Consider the following 21,922-nt stretch of genomic DNA (forward strand, 5'->3'; position numbering starts at 1 on the left):
GTCTTTAGTCTCTGACTGCTGATTCTGAGAAGACTGAAGAATACAGTATAGATAAAACAAATGTGTTAGTGTTAGCTGCTCAGTTGTGTCCAGGTGTTTGTGACCCCATGGACTGTAGCCATCTGGCTCCTCTGTCCATGGAATTCTCCAGGCAAGAATACTGAAGTGGGTTCCCATTTCCTTCTCCATGGGCTCTTCCTGACCCAGGAATTGAACCCGGGTCTCCTGCACTGCAGGCAGATTCTTTACCATCTGAACCACCAGGGAAACCCATAGATAAAGCTAAGTTTAGTTTATCGCTTACTGCAATGAAAGAGACCATGACTGACTGTTTTTCAGAGGAGGGAGGACAAAGATGGGAGATTTGTGAGGTTTGTCAGGGTCTGATTTGAGGCAGCCTGTTCAGAGCAAGGACATAGAATTAGACCAGGTTTTTGGTAAAACAATGTAAGACTGGTGGGCTGAGTAAGGCATATTGACTCTAAGTTGCTCAGTCGTGTCCGACTCTTTGTGACCCCATGAACCACAGCAACACCAGGCCTCCCTGTCCATCACCAACTCCAAGAGTTTACCCAAACCCATGTCCATCGAGTTGGTGATGCCATCCAACCATCTCATCATCTGTCGTCCCCTTCTCCTCCTGCCTTCAATCTTTCCCAGCATCGGGGTCTTTTCAAATGAGTCAGCTGTTCACATCAGGTGGCCAAAGTACTGGAGTTTCAGCTTCAACATCAGTCCTTCCAATGAACACCCAGGACTGATCTCCTTTAGGATTGACTGGTTGGATCTCCTTGCAGTCCAAGGGACTCTCAAGAGTCTTCTCCAACACCACAGTTCAAAAGCATCAATTCTTCAGTGCTCAGCTTTCTTTATAGTCCAACTCTCACATCCATACATGACCACTGGAAAAACCATAGCCGTGACTAGACGGACCTTTGTTGGCAAAGTAATGTCTCTCCTTTTTAATATGCTATCTAGGTTGGTCATAACTTTCCTTCCAAGGAGTAAGTGTCTTCTAATTTCATGGCTGTAGTCACCATCTGCAGTGATTTTGGAGCCCAGAAAAATAAAGTCTGACACTGTTTCCACTGTTTCCCCATCTATTTGCCATCAAGTGATGGGACCGGATGCCATGATCTTAATAAGGGTTAGTTGAGCCATCTATTGTTTAAATAAGTAGGTTTTTGGAAGTTCCTAAAACAATAAAATTGTTTGTAGCTTCATCTTCCTGGGTAAGAGTTTCTTGAAGTAGTAAAGTTATGTTTGCAGCTGCTACTAAGTTGCGTCATTCGTGTCCGACTCTGTGGGACCCCAGAGACAGCAGCCCACCAGGCTCTCCTGTCCCTGGGATTCTCCAGGCAAGAACACTGGAGTGGGTTGCCATTTCCTCCTCCAAAGCATGACAGTGAAAAGTGAAAGTGAAGTCGCTCAGTCATGTCCGACTCTTCACGACCCCATGGACTCCTCCGTCCATGGGATTTTCCAGGCAAGAGTACTGGAGTGGGTTGCCATTGCCTTCTCCAAAGTTATGTTTACATAACTTAATAAGATGTATGATGGCAGATGATTTCCCTTCTCAGTTAAAGTATTTCACAAGCCTAGGCATGTGTATTCCTTATTCCTCATTAATACTGCCTGAGCTTACTGTGAGACCTCTCCATCTAGAGAATTATCCCTTCTTTCAGCTCAGGGAGGTTTTCTTTTGTTTTGTCCCCTCCCACTTTCCCTTCCAGTTTATTTCATCTCTGTTACTGTTACTCTTCTAGGAGAACCTGTTTTCTGCATGTTCTATCTTCTGATTATATCTTTTATGTCTCTGTTATTTTCACTTACGCTTATCTGGTCTTTCTGATCAGTAGTGATCGCACTCTTTCCCATTGTGTCTGTTGACATCTTAATTTCAGAAGTCATGCTGTTTGATTTCAGGAAGCCTTTTTTTGGTGTGTTCTAAGAGTATCATCTTAAAAATCCCTGTTACCTTTTCTCCTTTATTATTTTTTGTTTGTTTTTAATAGATACTCTTCTAGTTTTTCATCTTGGGTTCCTCTACTCAAGTGGCCAAGCCTTCTTACTTGGGCTGTAATTTGAGTTTGTTTTACCCTGGATGCCTCATTCTCAGACAGGCTAAGAGGGCTGCTGGGCTGTGATAAATCAAGTACTGGAAGGTAAAAGCTCACGTGTGTGTGTGTGTGTGTGTGTGTGTGTGTGTGAATAGATGAGTATAAGCCATCAAACTGAGACTCATCGACCACGGTATTTGGAGGAGCTGCTAGATGCTCTAGTGGTTTGCCTCGCCAGCACCGTGACCCTGGAGGTCTGCTGGGGTCACTAGAATGAGAAGTCCTTCCAGGACAAGTCACCTTGTCTTCCGAGATAGAACAAACTGAAATTTCTGGCCAGATCATTTTAGGGAGCTTTAAGATCTGCGGTTAACTCAGGTGGATCCTTTGGCTCTAACACAGATTTTGAGAAACTCTCCATAGGAGATTTGAGAGAATTCTGGCCTCACACCCCTTTTCTCGCTTTCTCTTCACAGTGTAAGAGCAATTTGGAGCACGGTTTCTAGAGCCAGACAGCCTAGGTTTTAATCCTGACTCTGCCATTTACTGTGTTCTCTCAGGGAAATTTGCTTTACTTATGGGTTCTAATTGTCTTGTCTCTGAAATGAGGAAAATGACAACACGTATATCCTTGAGTTGATATGAGGATTCAGTGAGTCTCCTCTTTATGGAAAGATGTGGTGTTCTTAGATCAGTGTCAAGTGCTTGGCAGATGGGACATGTTAGCTGTAGTATCACCTCCAACTCACAGGGTTGCTGTAAGCACTGAGTTAATATATGTAAAGTACTAGCATGCACCAATAAAAGCGTTAGCAGTTTTTTTATGTGATTTTGGCTTAGGTGACTTTGAATTATTATGACAGAACGAAATATTAACAAAGCCTCACTTTATCATTTTTTGATAAGTTTAAAAATATTTTGTCCATTTTCTTTTCGGCTATACTGGGCCTTTATTCTTTGCGTGGGCTTTCTCTACTTGAGGTGGGTGGAGGCTGCTCTCCGTTGCAGCGCTCACAGGTCTCACTCTCTCGTTGCAGAGGTCCGGCCCTCTGTGCGCGGGCTTCAGGCGTGCACGCGGGGGCCCACTGGGTGGGGCCCTCGGGCACGCAGGCTGTCAGTGGGTGCGGCACTTGGGCTCAGCCGCTCTGCGGCATGTGGAATCCTCCCAGACCGGGATCAAACCTGTGTCCCTTGCACTGGCAGGCAGACTCCTGTCCACTGTGCCACCAGGGAAGTCCCCACTTTATCTTTTAAATTTGAAAGTTCCCCCAAATTGAAGAAATTTTGTCAAAAAATCATATAATCATATGTCAAAAAATCATACAATCATGAATTGTAAATAGTATAAACTCTTATCCTCTTCACTCATAGATGCAGTTAACATGTTAACAACATAGGCTTTATCATTATTTTTTCTCTTACTGAACCATTTGTTAATTGAAAACCTGACTTCTTACCTCTGAATGCGTTAGTGCCAATTACCTATAGACAGGGACCCTCTGCAGCATAATGTTGGCACAGCTGTCAATATCAGGAAATGAGATGTAGTCTAGCTGTTTAATCCAAAGCCTTGTTCAAATTCTGTCAGCTGTCCCAACATTGTCCCCTTTAGAACAAAATAATCCAAATCAGATTATTCATGGCATTTTGTTAACATGTTGTTCAGCTCTCCTTCAGTCTGGAATGGTTACTCAGTACTTTTGTGACCTTATGATTTCTGAAGAGACTACACCGGATGTTTTGTACAGTGTCCCTCAAGTTGGGCTTGCCTCACATTTCCTCAGTATTAAATTCAGCTTAGATAGCTTTGGCAGGAAAAACACTGAAGTAGTGCTATATTTGTTGCATCCTTTTTGAGGTGGTACTTGATGTCAATTTGTCCCACTACTGGAGAAATTAAATTTGATTAAGGTAAAGACGCTAGATTTTTTTCACTGTAAAGTTACTTTTTTATTCTTTGTAATAAAGATTTTGTGCGGTGATATTCTAAGACCTTGTAAAATATTCTATTCATCCTCTGGCTTTTCACCCACTCATTTATCATTGCTGATGCATCTCAGTTCAATCAGTCATAACCATGATGATCATTTTCTAATTCTGTCATTTTCCTGGCATTTACAAGTTGGCATTTTGTTATAAAGAAGTGTTTTCTCTTCTGTTTATTCATTATTTGTTTCTGTTTCACATGAACTCAGGGATTCCTCTCAGAGGATTATAATCTGATATTTTCACTTACAGTGGTGTTCAAATTGTGCCTGATTTGATTGGTAAGAATTCCCTTCAAACTAACACTTCTGTTCTTTCGGAAGGGCCCCATCATTCTTTGAGCACACCATTCCTTTCTGTAATAAAAAATCATTTTTGGTCTTTTACTTCCCTGTCCAAGGCTTGAATTGGTCTGTTTTCTAAGGAGTAGAGAATGATATTTAGAACTGAAGTTCCAGGCACAAGACTGGTCATTGCTCTCCAGGTGTCACTGCTCCCGTGCCCACTCAGTGGGAAGGTCTAGAGAACTGGGGTGTATATGCACACACACATTAACCTGAAAATACCAAACCATGTATTTACACCACAAGATTCATTCTTGTTTTCTCCTTTGTGTAACTCCGTTTTGGCTCCTATTTTTCATAATATGCTGCTGCTGTTGCTAAGTTGCTTCAGTCGTGTCCGACTCTCTGCGACCCCATAGATGGCAGCCCACCAGGGCCCCCTGTCCCTGGAATTCTCCAGGCAAGAGTACTGGAGTGGGTTGCCATTGTCTTCTCCATTTTCACAATATACCTGCTTATTATTACTTCACTCCGCTGCCTTCCTCGGTGGCCATCCTTGCCCAGACAACTGTTTGGCTCAACCTCCAGCTGCACCAGATACCCAACCACCCTGCTCAGCCCTGATCTGCTGTCTGTTGCTAACAAGTGTTGAAGAAAAAGGAGGGATTCTCCTGGCTTTTCAGTGGAATGTTTCAGTTATTCAGGAAGGAAGGGAGAGAAGGTGAGATTAGTTTCTCCCAGCCCTCTAAGTGTTTGAGACATGAAAGTAAACACCATCATTCATGTTGGGGCGATGCATTTTAAATCTGATACCGTTCTGTGATGGTACTGTGGAGTCACAGCTGCATGTGTGGCTCAGTTGTAATGGAAATGTGGGTTGTATGACAGTGTGGATAGAATAAAGCTTGTGTTTACACTATTCCATAGTCTAATGAGTGTACAATCATATAATGTCTAAAAAAAGGGACATACCTTAAATAGGAAATTCTTTATTGCTGAAAAATGCTAACCATCATTTGAACCTTCGAGTCATGATCTTTTTACAGTGTAACATCTGAGATCACTGTCACAGATCACCGTAACATATAATAATAATGAAAAAGATTTAACTGTTCTTGAGGATTACCAAAATGTGACACAGAGACGTGAAGTGAGCAAATGTTGTTGGAGAAATGGTGCCGAGAGAGCTGCGCAATGGAGGGTTGCCACAAACCTCCATGTTGTGAAAAACACAGTATCTGCAAAGCGCAAGAAAAGGAAGTACATTAAATGAGACATGTCATTTGAAACATTATAGTGAAGACGAGTTGACCAGAGGAGGGAAAGAGAAGAATGTAACAGGTGTAAAGAGAGACTAGGAAATAAAATATGGTAGGTTGTCTATAAGGTTGAGTACCAGTGATTCTTCCAGTCATTCCCTGTGCCTTCATGGTATTACTCCTCAAGAGACAGAGTCTCCTTCCCTTCCTTTCCATCTGGGCTGCCCTGGGACTGACTTAGACCAATAGAGTGTAGCAAGAGTGATGCTCTGCTGGGCCTGGTCCTTGAGAGACTGGATAGCGTCTCTCCTCGCCCTCTTGGAGGCCCTAATCACCACGTGATAAAGTCAGACTGCCCCGCTGGGAGAAAGGCCCTGGAGCCGGAGAGACTGGGAGCGAGGGGAGAAAGAAAGGCCTCCCAGCCCTCCAGCCCCTCCAGTCGCCTGGGGTGAGATGTCACTCTTGAATGACGCCATCTCGAGTCCACAGTGACCTCTCTAGCCAACATTAGACAGAGTAGACACTAGCTGTCCCTTCTGAGCCCTGCCCAGAGGGCACATCATGAGCAAATCAGCTTGAAGCCACTAAGCCTGGAGGTGTTTGTGAAACAATGATAGAAACACTAGATGAAAGTCTGAGAAAAGTCCATCAATGTGAGCAAGCTTTTATATGTGAAAATTATATGTAGTACCTTGAAAAATACACATTTTATTTTATTTAATGATTAAATGTCAGTTCAGTTCAGTTCAGTCGCTCAGTCGTGTCCGACTCTTTGCGACCCCATGAACCACAGCACGCCAGGCCTTCCTGTCCATCACCAGCTCCCGGAGTTTACCCAAACCCATGTCCATCGAGTCAGTGATGCCATCCAACCATCTCATCCTCTGTCGTCCCCTTCTCCTCTTACCCTCAACCTTTCCCAGCATCAGGGTCTTTTCAAATGAGTCAGCTCTTCGCATCAGGTGGCCAAAGTATTGGAGTTTCAGCTTTAACATCAGTCCTTCCAATGAACACCAGGACTAATCTCCTTTAGGATGGACTGGTTGGATCTCCTTGCAGTCCAAGGGACTCTCAAGAGTCTTCTCCAACACCACAGTTCAAAAGCACCAATTCTTCGGTGCTCAGCTTTCTTTGTAGTCTAACTCTCACATCCATACATGACCACTGGAAAAACCATAGCCTTGAGTAAATGGACCTTTGTTGGCAAAGTAATGTCTCTGCTTTTTAATAGGTTTAAGAAAATCTTTTTTTCTTACAAATTTCTTCACCTAGGGTGAAGGTAACTCTTAGTCAAAAGCCTTCATATGGTGGTTAACAGTACCTGACCTGATAAGCAGGTACCATTGGTGCCTCAGGAAGGTCTCCTCCATGCCCCTGCTTCACCTTATCCTAACGGGCCTGAGCTGAAAAAAATTAATGTAATTTCTGCTTTGTCAGAGAACCTGAAATCTATTCTGTCAAAAATATTGAATGAAAATATAGTGACTTTTTATAGGCCTGAGATTAAACAATTTTTTGAAGGCTTCATTTCCCCTTTGTGAGGGAGTAAGCTGTTTGTCTAGAATGTAATAGTTATCATTCTGTGCAGCTGGTAAAAACTTGCCTTTCTGGTTTGTAATGTCATGTTAATCTGAAAAGGTGTTGTTACTCGAAGAATCCTTTGTTCTGGTTGAAAGTCTCACTGATGGTATTTTCAAATAAACTTGTCCTGCCTGGGAGTCTTTCTCTGAGATCATAAGCCTCTTGTAGCTTTGTTCTTTCCAGAATATTGTTAAAATGTCAGTAATAAAAGTAATCTATCTCTAATTGCCGAGATTTGAGTGGCATATAATTTACCATCCAGAAATATGTCACAGGCATTTATTTACTGTCACTTGAAAGGTAAGTTAATTAATTCTAACAATTAAATGAAGTTTTCTGAATGGAGTTATAAAAGGCCAGAAGCTTCCTTTACTTCTTTATTTTCTTCTTAACTGCTTCATATTGATAATTTTGGTTTTCCTGATGATAGGGAACACAATTCTTGTCAGATTTATTTTATTACATAAAGAAAACTATGTATCTTTACATTTTATACATTAAAGTTGAATACCAAGCCTCTAATTTTTTTGTATCTTATGAACTTCAAATATAAGATACTTATACCAAATTCAGAGCCTATTAAGTCTTTTGAAATTATATTAACACAGAAATGAATGTATATTTTTGAAATTAAAAGCAAACTAAGTAGCACTGAGGTCAGCAGGACCCCTGGATCCACCCATCTTTCTTCACGCTCCCAAGTCTGATGGGGCAAGAAAAATGGGAATCTTCACTGAGAAACTGGAAGGGGCGTTTTCACAGGCCACCATATTCCTAATACTACTGTTTCTCTTCCTTGTTTGTTGGCCCTTAGTAGCCTTCTGTGGAGTTCCTACTGTGTGTGGATTATTGGACTGGATGCAAAGGAGGAGGTGTGCAATGCTCAGGACCTGCCTTCAGAATCTCTAAATATCGGTGGCAAAGTTAAGAGAAGTATCAAATGGCTTTAATAAAGGCAGAATAGCGTTAAGTCTCAGAGATGGACAAAAACAAGACACTTTGTAGGTCCAGGGAGGCTGAGGTCATAATGAGGTTGAGGGTATAAAGACAGGCCTTATGGAGAAAGTGGTATTTGTGCTGAATTCTGAAGAATAAGTGGAGTTTTGAAGAGGACAGAGAGGAGAGAAGATGTTCCACAGAAAGGGAACAGTACAGATGAGCCAAGATATGGGGAGACCTTGTGAATTTACTTTTCTGTTATTTGTGTTGGCACTCAACTCATTCTCTCAAAAGTCTCATTAGTTGATGTTCCTTATCAATGACAATATTTTAATTTATTCAGTATTCAGAAAATCCTTGGGCATGTTGCCAAGTGCTTTGGTTGTTGTTGTATCTTATTTTGTGGCATCTCTGTTGATTTTCTCATTTTGGCAGAGATTCTTCTAGAAATGTTCAGAAAGAACTGGAAGGGTGCTAAATACAATCACATTTATGAGTTTCCTTTCTAAGTGCCGAAGGAATTAAAGTTAAAAAATAAGTTTATATTAAACTTCAGATGAAATGAACTGTCTCCCTTGGAAGATATGTCTCCAGCAGTTCAAGTACTGGGGCACATGACCTCCATACTCGTATATGATGGCCTAGAATAGTTAGGTTTGCCTGCTCAGAGGGCTCGGGAAAAATTAAGATGAAAAAGTCTTGTAGTCACTGTTTTGGCATGTGGGACCATGAATTGTTGGTGTAAACGTGGTCAGCATGTTGACAACTCACCATGATAGAGAGGAGAGTGCTCTCTCCTCTCTCTACATTTCTGTACTTAATAGCTCATAGCATGTGAACCAGATCTACAAAACGATTATAGCTGTGAGCAAAAAGAAAGATACTGACTAGTTTCTACTAGATATATTTTTCTTAAAAAAATTTTTTTTATACAAGTAAGACAGGTACATAATTATCAGACAGGTACATAATTATCAGACATGTACAAAAAAACTTCTGATGAAAACCAAGTCTTTCCCTGTCTCACTTTCTGGAAGTTTCTTATTGCTCCATAACCCCCTGGTTTCTCTGTGGTTCTGAGAAGCCAGTCACCTGCTTCCTCCGTAGAGATGTTCTTAGTATTATAGTCCAGGTGTGTCTGACTTTCCTCTGGCATTCTTACTAGTGTACTTTTTCCATCTTATCAGTGTTAATCACTTGCTGGCATGTAGTAGGTCCTCAATAAATGTTTGAATGAATGAGGTCATATTCCTTTCATAATATCCTTGATGATACTTACTTGTCCTTTTTTTAGTAATAAATCCTGAACCGGCCTGTTCTTTGCCCAGGGTATTTCTAGTTTATTTTTGGGCTCTTGTCAATTCTGTATCAGTTCTTAATTTCTTTATTCAAGAATGACTTTTTTGGAACTTGAAGACTTTCAATTCGAACTGCAACATATAGCTCACAAGCAATCTCTGTGAAGAACCCATATGTGAAGAATGAAGTTATCCATAAGTGTAAAAGCGGAGGGCAAAAAAATAAATAAATAAAAAAATAAAAGCGGAGGGCATTGCAGTGGAATACAAATGACCGGGCGGGGAACTGGAGGGGCTCAGCTGGTGCCACCTCAGGGGTGACACCACCCCGCCCCAGAGGCTAATGTACTGCTGGCATCCCAGTTTTGTGAGTCTTGTCGTATTGCAGTGTGATAGATGAGAAGTCACAGGTTTTTCCTGTGCACGTTTGCTTGAAGAAGTGACAGAAATATAGCATTTCCGAGGTCCACCTGGCTCTTTTCCAGGTGCATGTGCAGACACACCTGCAGTGCACAGGAAGCTGCAGGGGGATCATGAAACGTCATGCTTTTCCTTTGGTCGGCTCCGGATTCATTGCCCAACACCGCATGCTTTCCTTGTGGTTTCTCTGTACAGGATCACATATGCTAAAGGATAATATTTATAAAGTATTTTCAGCATCAGATTCTATATAAATGCAAAACTGTCATAGAGGATTTACAGGCTTATGTTCTGGTATTTTGGGAATGATAGTTTTGGAAACAGTGATTCCTGTGTGAAATTATTGCAATTTTCATATACTTTCCAAACTTCTAAGCTGTTTTTCCAAGCTTGTCTTTGTGTATTTTTGTCATTAGTAGGGCATTTTATCTTTTTTATGCTTTTTGAGTAGCATAAAAAGGCTGTATGTGAGAGGATATATGTGAAAAGGCTAACATTTCTTGTAGAAATAGAAGTGTAAAATGTTTTTATATAAAGGCAGCCTTAATTTATATGTATATTTTAAAAAATCCACCCCATTTCACTGATGTAATTTTAAGCATCAATCATTCCTCTTGTGTTCACAAAGCACTTCTTTACCTGCTTGGGATAGAAGAATTAAGTGGAGTTCTTTGGTTCTACCTGTTCCTGTCTGTACCTGGATAGAAGAACAGACCCAGAGAAGAGATTAGAGCAAGGTGGAGCACTGGCTTGAATGGCAGCCTTCTGAAACTATTTTGAATAGGAAAGATGCATGTGCATTTTCCATAGCCTCCTGGAAAATAAGCTGATCTCAGTTAACCAGAGATTGTTGAAAAAAATTACTGAGGCAACAGGCAAGTGTAAAAAACAATTGAAAGTGAATACTGTAGCCCAGCACATGGGCAGGAGACCCATGGAAGGAGGTTGTGATGACTCCACGTTTAGTGGCTGTGATACTAGGATGTGGAAAAGACCTAAATTCCTGTCAGGTGATGTCTACAGAGCCTGCAATGGAGAAAATCAGTTGCTTACCATGAGAGTAACAATAGCCAGGCAGCAAGTATAATATAGCAACTATAAAATAGCTAAAATTAAGCCTGTGTTAGTTTTCTATTGCTGCATAACAAATTACCACTAATTAGTGGTTTAAACGTAGTCCTGTTGGTTTTCTTACCATTCTGAAGGTCTAATGTCCAGGATGGCATGAATGGGTTCTCTGCTCAGGCTCACAGGACTGAATCAAGGTGCTGGTCTCTTATCTGAAGGATCTGGGGAAGAATTGACTTTCACAGTTTTTCAAGGTGTTAGCAAAATCCAGTTCTTGTGGTTGTAGGCCTCAGGTTGCCATTTCCTTCCTGGCTGTCAACTGGGGCTTACTCTCAGCTTGTTGAGGCTATTTAACATGGCCCCCTCCATCTTTCAAGTGGCAAGGACCTATGGAGTTGTTCTCATGCTTTAAACATCTCTGATTTCCCTTCTGCCTTCCTCTTTTGCTGTAGAATGTGCTTGGCTTATAAGGGCCCAAGTGATTACATCTAACATAATCCCATAATCTTCCCAGTTTAATGTAAAAATTATAACACATAACACAATAAGAAGGTTTATATTTGATCATACTTACTGGTTCCAGGGATTAGAGCAGGACTTTTTTTTATGTGGGGAGGGGAGCACATTTTATAACTTCTACCTGCCACAGAGCCCAAGTTGAATTTTGTAAGACCTACATGAAAAAAGTATAAAATTTCCTTGATGGATATAAAAGAAAATCATATAGGTTTCACTTTGTAAATATCATATCATTACCTCCCAAGTTATCTAGTCTGTCAATTCAATTTAATTTCGGTCAGATTCTTAACAGAATTTTTTTATTAAATTGGCAAGCTGGTTCTAAGCTCCCTGTAGTACAGCAAAATGTCTAAGAATTGGCAGAGACAAATTTGAAAGAGAATGATAGAGATCAACAGACTATATTAAACTAAAGTTAATAAAATCTTGAAGGATTAGTCTAGGAGTAATCCATGGCATAGAATGAGGATTCATTTAGTAGATGATAAATTTGCTTCAGTCAAAAGGGAAGTGATGGCCTTCTAGGTAAATAGTGGTGTAGTTGTCTCTCCATTTGGAAACACAATTAGATCCTCATCCCAAGCACAGAAATAGTTTCCAGATGGAGTGAAGAACTAAATAAACTTAAGTAAAATGTACAGGTATTAGAAGTATTTAAGGGGATTTAAACTTCAATGTAGAGAATAACTAACCAAAGTGCTAAGAAGCATTGGAAAAGACCCTGATGCTGCGAAAGACTGAGGCAGAGAAGAAGGGGCAACAGAGGATGAGGTGGTTGTATGCATCACTGACGCGATGGACATGAGTTTGAGCAAGCTCCGGGAGTTGGTGATGGGCAGGGAAGCCTGGCATGCTGCAGTCCATGGGGTTGCGAAGAGTCAGACACGACTGAGCAACTGAACTGAACTGAACTGAACTGATTAGTATCTGGAAAATGCAAATTAAAATAATTAGTCCTTCCGTCTTTCTTGCTCAGTCAGATTTGAAAAATTTTGCTCAATCCAAATGTTGGCAAGGGCATTGAGACATGTACTCTCCTTGCATGAATTGTAATGGTCTTTTTGGCAGTGCTCATTGTAAATTTAAGTAGGCCTATCCTTCGAAAGAGTAATTTCATTAGGAGAGTTTTACTGTAGTTAAAGACATAGGTACGTGAGCACAAAGAGACATTTTCTGGATATGGCATTGTTATTATAGCAGGAAATGTCTAACAACCTAAAGATACTTCATAGCAAGGCTTGTTGTTTATAAATTATCTAATGGATTTTGACAAAAGACCAATTAAGTTTAACCAAAGTAATTTATGGGATTTGTAACAAGCACTGTCTTCTCCCAGTGTGTGATTTTATCACCTCTTATCACCCATTTTATATTTAATCAAAAACATTTCCCGTATATTACAATCTGTTTTCTCAAAACAATGCTGTGTTCTCATCTTACGTGAATATGTATGAAATGGTAATTCTCTGAAGAAAGTGCAACTGAACAAAGCCCTGCCTCATGATGTGTAACATCTTGGGAATTTCTTGTAACTGTCAGTGATGAGAAGAAAGAAAGAAAAAAATCTGTCTGTAGGTATACCATCAAAATAGGTTCTTTTTGAGATTAATGTGTATATGGAGTAATGTTTGCTGATTAAATGGTTATGTGTGAATAATATTTAATATGTTAGATGATAATCTTTAAAGAATATGCAGTGGGAAGGGGAGAGATTAGATGTTTTAGATAGGTATCAGCATTTACCAGACAAGGGAAATATTTTCCTTATGTCTGTGTTTATATGAAAGAGATAAAGTCTAATATCTAGACAAAGACATTTTCAGAACATTAACGTTGGTGGTTTTAATTATAGGTTTGTTAGGTAAGGATTGAAAATGAAAGCCTTGGTGGTAGTAGCCAAGATGGTAGACTAGGGGGACCCTGAGCTCACCTCTTCCATGGGCACATGAAAATTACACCTATTTACAGAGCAACTGTCTATGGGAATGACCTGAAGAGTTTCAAAAAAGATTTTCCATAAGTAAAGATGTAAAGAAGGAACCAGATGACATGGGTAGGAGAGACAAAGCTTCAGTATAATTAACACCCACGCCCTTTGGGAAGGTGACCCACAAGCAGGAGGATGATCACCATTGCTGAATTTTTCCCTAAAGTGCAGCCCCCGCTTTGAGCTCCCCAGCCCATTGGGAAGACAAGGCCCCAGAATATCTGGTTTTGAAGACAGGAGAGCTAAAGGGCTGTAGAAAACAAAGACTCCACTCTTAATGAGTGACTGCAAAACCTGATACGCTTTGAATCCCAGCACAAAGGCAGTAATTTGAAAAAAGCCAGAGGAATCACATTCCCAAATTTCAAACTATACTACAGAGCTACACTTATGAAAATAATATGGTACTGGCACAAAACAGACATGTGGATCGATGAACCCGAATAGAAAACCTAGGAATGAACCTGAGCTGTGGACAATAATCTATGACAAAGGAGGCAAGAAAATACAAAACGTGGGAAAGACAGCCTCTTCTTTATCTTTGTTAAACTGGACAGCTACATGAAAAAGAAACAAATTGGATTACTCTCTCATTGCATATACAAAAATAAACTCAAAATTGATTAAAGATGAAAATGTAAGACCTGCAACCATAAAACTCTTAAAAGAAAACATAGACAGTGTGCCCTTCAACATTGGTCTGAGAAATATTTTTTGGAAATATCTTCTCAGATAAGGGAAACAAAAGCAAAAATAAACAAATGGGACTGTATCAAAATAAAAAGCTTTTCACAGAAAGGAAATTATTAATATGAACAGAATAAAAAGACAGCTTACTGAATGAGGGAAGGTTATTTGCAACCAATATATCCAATAAGGGTTAATATCCAAGGTGCACAGAAAACTCATACAACTTGATGTCAAAAACACACAAACATCCCAATTTAAAAATAGGCAGAATACCTGAATAGATATTTTACCAAAGAAGACATGCTAATGGCCAACAGACACGTGAGGAGATGTTCTATATCACTAGCTATGTATCACTGAGGATCAGATCAGATCAGATCAGATCAGTCGCTCAGTCGTGTCCGACTCTTTGCGACCCCATGAATCGCAGCACGCCAGGCCTCCCTGTCCATCACCAACTCCCAGAGTTCACTCAGATTCACATCCATCGAGTCAGTGATGCCATCCAGCCATCTCATCCTCTGTTGTCCCCTTCTCCTCCTGCCCCCAATCCCTCCCAGCATCAGAGTCTTTTCCAATGAGTCAACTCTTTGCATGAGGTGGCCAAAGTACTGGAGTTTCAGCTTCAGCATCATTCCTTCCAAAGAAATCCCAGGGCTGATCTCCTTTAGAATGGACTGGTTGGATGTCCTTGCAGTCCAAGGGACTCTCAAGAGTCTTCTCCAACACCACAGTTCAAAAGCATCAATTCTTTGGTGCTCAGCCTTCTTCACAGTCCAACTCTCACATCCATACATGACCACAGGAAAAACCATAGCCTTGACTAGACGGACCTTTGTTGGCAAAGTAATGTCTCTACTTTTGAATATGCTATCTAGGTTGGTCATAACCTTCCTTCCAAGGAGTAAGCGTCTTTTAATTTCATGGCTGCGGTCACCATCTGCAGTGATTTTGGAGCCCAAAAAATAAAGTCTAAAACTGTTTCCACTGTTTCCCCATCTATTTGCCATGAAGTGATGGGACCAGATGCATGATCTTCGTTTTCTGAATGTTGAGCTTTAAGCCAACTTTTTCACTCTCCTCTTTCACTTTCATCAAGAGGCTTTTTAGTTCCTCATCACTTTCTGCCATAAGGGTGGTGTCATCTGCATATCTGAGGTTATTGATATTTCTCCCAGCAATCTTGATTCCAGCTTGTGTTTCTTCCAGTCCAGCGTTTCTCATGATGTACTCTGCATATAAGTTAAATAAGCAGGGTGACAATATACAGCCTTGACGTACTCCTTTTCCTATTTGGAACCAGTCTGTTGTTCCATGTCCAGTTCTAACTGTTGCTTCCTGACCTGCATACAGATTTCTCAAGAGGCAGATCAGGTGGTCTGATATTCCCATCTCTTGAATTTTCCACAGTTTATTGTGATCCACACAGTCAAAGGCTTTGGCATAGTCAATAAAGCAGAAATAGATGTTTTTCTGGAACTCTCTTGCTTTTTCCATGATCCAGCGGATGTTGGCAATTTGATCTCTGGTTCCTCTGCCTTTTCTAAAACCAGCTTGAACATCAGGAAGTTCACAGTTCACATATTGCTGAAGCCTGGCTTGGAGAAAGATAGTCAACACTGAAATCAGGTTGATTATATTCTTTGCAGCCAAAGATGGAGAAGCTCTATACAGTCAGCAAAAAGAAGACCAGGAGCTGACTGTGGCTCAGACCATGAACTCCTTATTGCCAAATTCAGACTTAAATTGAAGGAAGTAGGGAAAACCACTAGACCATTCAGGTATGACCTAAATCAAATCCCTTATGATTATACAGTGGAAGTGAGAAATAGATTTAAGGGCCTAGTTCTGATAGATAGAGTGCCTGATGAGCTATGGAATGAGGTTCGTGATATTGTACAGGAGACAGGGATCAAGACCATCCCCATGGAAAAGAAATGCAAAAAAGCAAAATGGCTGTCTGGGGAGGCCTTACAAATAGCTGTGAAAAGAAGAGAAGTGAAAAGCAAAGGAGAAAAGGAAAGATATAAGCATCTGAATGCAGAGTTCCAAAGAATAGCAAGGAGAGATAAGAAAGCCTTCCTCAGCGATCAGTGCAAAGAAATAGAGGAAAACAACAGAATGGGAAAGACTAGGGATCTCTTCAAGAAAATCAGAGATACCAAAGGAACATTTCATGCAAAGATGGGCTGGATAAAGAACAGAAATGGTATGGACCTAACAGAAGCAGAAGATATTAAGAAGAGGTGGCAAGAATACACAGAAGAACTCTACAAAAAAGCTCTTCATGACCCAGATAATCACGATGGTGTGATCACTGACCTAGAGCCAGACATCCTGGAATGTGGAGTCAAATGGGCCTTAGAAAGCATCACTACAAACAAAGCTAGTGGAGGTGATAGAATTCCAGTTGAGGTATTCCAAATCCTGAAAGATGATGTCGTGAAAGTGCTGCACTCAATATGCCAGCAAATTTGGAAAACTCAGCAGTGGCCACAGGACTGGAAAAGGTCAGTTTTCATTCCAATCCCAAGGAAAGGCAATGCTAAAGAATGCTCAAACTACTGCACAATTGCACTCATCACTAAGGATCAGGGAAATGCATATCAAAACCACAGTGAGATACTACCTTACACTTGTCAGAATGTGTATCATCAAAAAGGCAACAAATAGTAAGTGTTTATGAGACTGTGGAGAAAAGGGAACCTTTGTACATTGCTGGTGGGAATGTAAATTGATGCAGCCACTATGGACAATAGTATGAAGTTTTCTAAAAGAATTAAATATAGAACTTCCATGTGATCCATCAATTTCACTTCTGGGTATTTACATGTAGAATTCAAAAACACTGATTTGAAAAGGTATATGGACTCCAGTGTTCATTACAACATTATTTACAGTAGCCCCGATGTAGAAGCAACCTAAGTGTAAATTGATACATGAATGGATAAAGATGTCTTGTGCATCTATACACAGTAGAATGCTAGTCAGCCATTAAAAAAAGAAGCCTTGCTATTTGTGACAGTATAGATGGATCTAGAGGATACTGTGCTAAAAGCAGTGAGTTAGACAGGGAAAGACAAATGCCTTAGAATCTAAAAACAGAATAAACTAAGACGAAATGAAGATAGACTTGTAGTACAGAGAACAAATGGATGGTTGCCAGAAGGGAGGGGGTGAAATTGGTGAAGGAATTAAGAGATATAGACCTCCAGTTATGTAATAAATAATCGCAGAGTGTATTAATGTGTATACATATATATATGTAATTTAGAAAGATAGTACCAACAATCCTACATGCAGGACAGCAAAAGGAGACACATATGTAAAGAACAGACTTTTGGACTCTGTGGGAGAGGGCGAGGGTGGGATGATTTGAGAGAATAGCATTGAAACATGTACATTACCATATGTAAAATAGATGACCAGTGTAAGTTTGATGCATGAAGCAGGGAACCCAAAGCTGATGCTCTGGGACAACCCAGAAGGATAGGGTGGAGAGAGGTGGGAGGGGGGTTCACAGTTGTATATCTGTGGCTGATTCATGTTGATATGTGGCAAAATAATCAAAATAATGTAATTTTCCTCCAATTAAAATAAATAATCACAGAGATGTAATATACAGCATAAGGAATGTGGTCAATAATGTTGTAATAACTGTGTGTGGGAATCACGACCCAGATAATCATGATGGTGTGATCACTCACCTAAAGCCAGACATCCTGGAATGTGAAGTCAAGTGGGCCTTAGAAAGCATCACTATGAACAAAGCTAGTGGAGGTGATGGAATTCCAGTTGAACTATTTCAAATCCTGAAAGACGATGCTGTGAAAGTGCTGCACTCAATATACCAGCAAATCTGGAAGACTCAGCCGTGGCCACAGGACTGAAAAAGGTCCGTTTGCATTCCAATCCCAAAGAATGACAATGCCAAAGAATGCTAAAAAGACCACACAATTGCACTCATCTTACACACTAGTAAAGTAATGCTCAAAATTCTCCAAGCCAGGCTTCAGCAATATGTGAACTGTGAACTTCCAGATGTTCAAGCTGGATTTAGAAAAGGCAGAGGAACCAGAGATCAAATTGCCAACATCCGCTGGATCATGGAAAAAGCAAGAGAGTTCCAGAAAAACATCTATTTCTGCTTTATTGACTATGCCAAAGCCTTTGACTGTGTGGATCACAATAAACTGTGGAAAATTCTTCAAGAGATGAGAATACCAGACCACCTGATCTGCCTCTTGAGAAACCTATATGCAGGTCAGGAAACAACAGTTAGAACTGGACATGGAACAACAGCTGCTACTGCTAAGTCGCTTCAGTCATGTCCGACTCTGTGCAACCCCATAGACCGCAGCCCACCAGGCTCCCCCATCCATAGGATTTTCCAGGCAAGAGTACTGGAGTGGGGTGCGATTGCCTTCTCCATGGAACAACAGACTGGTTCCAAATAGGAAAAGGAGTACGTCAAGGCTGTATACTGTCACCCTGCTTATTTAACTTATATTCAGAGTACATCATGAGAAACCCTGGGCTGGATGAAGCACAAGCTGGAATGAAGATTGCCGGGAGAAATATCAATAACCTCAGATATGCAGATGACACCACCCTTATGGCAGAAAGTGATGAGGAACTAAAAAGCCTCTTGATGAAAGTGAAAGAGGAGAGTGAAAAAGTTGGCTTAAAGCTCAACATTCAGAAAACGAAGATCATGGCATGTGTTCCCATCACTGCATGGGAAATAGATGGGAAACAGCGGAAACAGTGTTAGACTTTATTTTGGGGGGCTCCAAAATCACTGCAGATGGTGACTGCAGCCATGTAATTAAAAGACGCTTACTCCTTGGAAGGAAAGTTATGACCAACATAGATAGCATATTCAAAAGCAGAGACATTACTTTGCCAACAAAGGTCCGTCTAGTCAAGGCTATGGTTTTTCCAGTGGTCATGTATGGATGTGAGAGTTGGACTGTGAAGAAATCTGAGCACCGAAGAATTGATGCTTTTGAACTGTGGTGTTGGAGAAGACTCTTGAGAGTCCCTTGGACTGCAAGGAGATCCAACCAGTCCATTCTAAAGGAGATCAGCCCTGGGTGTTCTTTGGAAGGGATGATGCTACAGCTGAAACTCCAGTACTTTGGCCACCTCATGCGAAGAGTTGACTCACTGGAAGAGACTCTGATGCTGGGAGGGATTTAGGGGCAGGAGGAGAAGGGGATGACAGAGGATGAAATGGCTGGATGGCATCACCGACTCGATAGATGTGAGTCTGAGTGAACTCTGGGAGTTGGTGATGGACAGGGAGGCCTGGCGTGCTGTGATTCATTGGGTCGCAAATAGTCGGACACGACTGAGCAACTGAACTGAACTGAACTGAAACTTATCATGGTGATCATTTCATAATGTATGCAAATGTCAAATCATATAGTATACTGGAAACTAATGTGATATTGTATGCCAACTTTATTTCAATTAAAAAATGAAACATAAAACCTTATTAATCAATATGAGATAAAAATTTTAAAAAACTTTGGCTGTGTGTGTGTGAAAGTTGCTTAGTTGTGTCTGACTCTTTGTGACCCCATGGACTGTATAGTCCCTGGAATTCTCCAGGCCAGAATACTGGAGTGGGTAGCCTTTCCCTTCTCCAGGGGATCTTCCCAACCCAGAGATCTAACCCAGGTTTCCCACATTGCGGGCAGATTCTTTACCAGCTGAGCCACAAGGGAAGCCCATTATAAATTGCTATTTTAACTTTATATATCTTCTGCATTAGTTGTGGGAGTAATGATCCTGGTGAAAATTGCTTTTTAAACTGAGAGAAGTATGAGATTTTAACCAAAGTAAATTTTTTTGATGTATTTATTAAATGCACTTCATATAAGCTATTATCTTTATTAAAATAATAATTTTGTCATGATATTTTAGTCTCATAAGAAAAGCATCTCATTAATTTATAACAAATAATAATTTAAAATTGTTTTTCAGAAGTATTTATTTAATACTTAAATCTCTTTGTAATTGAGGCCAAACTTAAAGAGGGAACTATGGGCTAATAAAATTGTTTCCATGTGAGCAAAGCTAATAAAAGATGAGAACTGTGGCTGTGTCCCATTGAGAAAGACAAGACACCTTATTAAAAAAAAAGACACAACCTGTGAATTATTTTCGCAGAAGTCAACGAAAGGCTCCATTGTCCTTGAGCACGTATTCCGCCACGTCAACCTTGTGGAGGTGGAGTATTTTGGGCTGCGTTACTGTGACAGAAGCCATCAGACGGTGAGTGTGGTGGCTCCATATTCAATTTTCTGGTTATAAATGTTATCATATCTCTGTCTTTTCTTGTACCTGAAAAACTTAAACATGTTTTCCACTGCTAATATCTTTGCATTTTTTCCCTCTTCTGCCAAAAGTCTGTAGAGTCGTAGGATTCACAGTTTGTATGTGTAGATTTCTTTATAGGTGGCTTACATGGTTTCTGTTTTTTACAATTATAGAGAGTACTTTCCCTTTGTGTTGTTAGGAGGACTGAATTAGCCATTTAATGTGTTAGGAGCCGAATGACTAATGTCTTATAGTGATAAGTATTATTGTTTTTTAAAATTTAAAAAAAATTTTTAATTGGAGGATAATTGCCTTACAATGCTGTGTGGGTTTCTGCTGTACAACTACATGAGTCAGTTGTAAATATACACAAATCCTCTCCCTCTTGAGCCTCCCTTCTACCCTCCCCCCCACACCGCCCCTGTCCCAATCTCACTCCTCTGGGTTGTCACAGAACACCAGGCTAAGCTCCTTGTGGTTATTACTGCTTTTTAGGAAAGTAAATGGTTAAAGAGTATTTAAAAGAAATACAGTGTAAAAAGGTGCCTATCTAAGTTTTATAAGTTGGACAAGCAATTATAAGATAAACTAAGTAGAGGTTTTCATTCATAAGCTTGATGAAATAAGAGTAATAAAGGCAACCAAGCTTTTGGTGTTGGATGTCATTTGTTCAGGAGGATTTAACTCAAGATCTTCCTGACTGGTTGGATGGTAGAGAGTTATTAACAAACTTAGCAAATTGGTTAGTGTAGATTCTATTTGGTTATAAGGTTGAAAAGCTCTCTTGGATGATGAAAAGAGGGAAGATTTTGAAGGTGAGGGTTTTGAGATATGAAAGTATATCCATTAATATCCATTAAGCCCAATGGCTTAAAAGTCTAAGACAGATCTTAACCTGAGCTAGAAAGGCTTATGCTTATAATGCTTATATGCTTACCTTAAAAATACCATATTTGACCTTTCATTTTTTTATATGCCTGTTAAAATAGATTTTCTCTTCTTTCTTCCACAGTTCTCCTAGCCTCCACTGAGTCATCTGGGTCTGGGGTCTGTTCATTGCGGTTCACTGATTATCTGAGTGGGGTTTCTTGTTCTGTTCTCAAGAGCATGCTAGGATGAGAAGAGGCAGGCAAATGGAATGTTGTTGATGGCAATATGTTTTGAGCTTTTTCCATAACAAGCTTGTTCTGTTTCACAAGAAGATTTCACAAAGTAGGAATAAAAAATTGGGTGTGTTACTTAGCTTTCCATAGGAAGGAATTGCTTTCTAAAGGCAAGTGGTCATTAATATGTACTTCAAAGGGAATGGACATATTCAGAAGGTCACTGAATTCTGTCTTGTATGACTATAAGTCAACACAGCAAAACTGTAAATGTATACTGAGAGATTAAATTGAAGGCTATAGAAGATAACTTGTATTACCTTCATATTTTTGAAATAGCATTTTTCCTAGCAGAGGGAAATTCAGTTTCCTGATTTTGTATGTCAGACCTTGCCTGGAAA

General features: G+C 40.2%; 1 protein-coding gene across 4 annotated transcripts in view; it reads left to right on the forward strand.

The window, feature by feature from the left end:
• Positions 1 to 21,922, forward strand: part of EPB41L4A (erythrocyte membrane protein band 4.1 like 4A) — a 297,461-nt gene that overhangs the window by 102,320 nt on the left and 173,219 nt on the right. For 3 of the 4 annotated variants that reach the window (XM_070377187.1, XM_005902712.3, XM_070377186.1), the window contains exon 3: positions 20,269 to 20,373. The exons of the other annotated variant lie outside the window; for it this stretch is intronic. In XM_070377187.1, the coding sequence (XP_070233288.1) occupies positions 20,269 to 20,373 (105 nt within the window). The remainder of the gene's footprint in view (positions 1 to 20,268; positions 20,374 to 21,922) is intronic. 4 annotated transcript variants of the gene reach the window in all.

Source organism: Bos mutus, chromosome 10, assembly GCF_027580195.1.
Source record: "Bos mutus isolate GX-2022 chromosome 10, NWIPB_WYAK_1.1, whole genome shotgun sequence".
In the NCBI taxonomy this organism is placed as follows: domain Eukaryota; kingdom Metazoa; phylum Chordata; class Mammalia; order Artiodactyla; family Bovidae; genus Bos; species Bos mutus.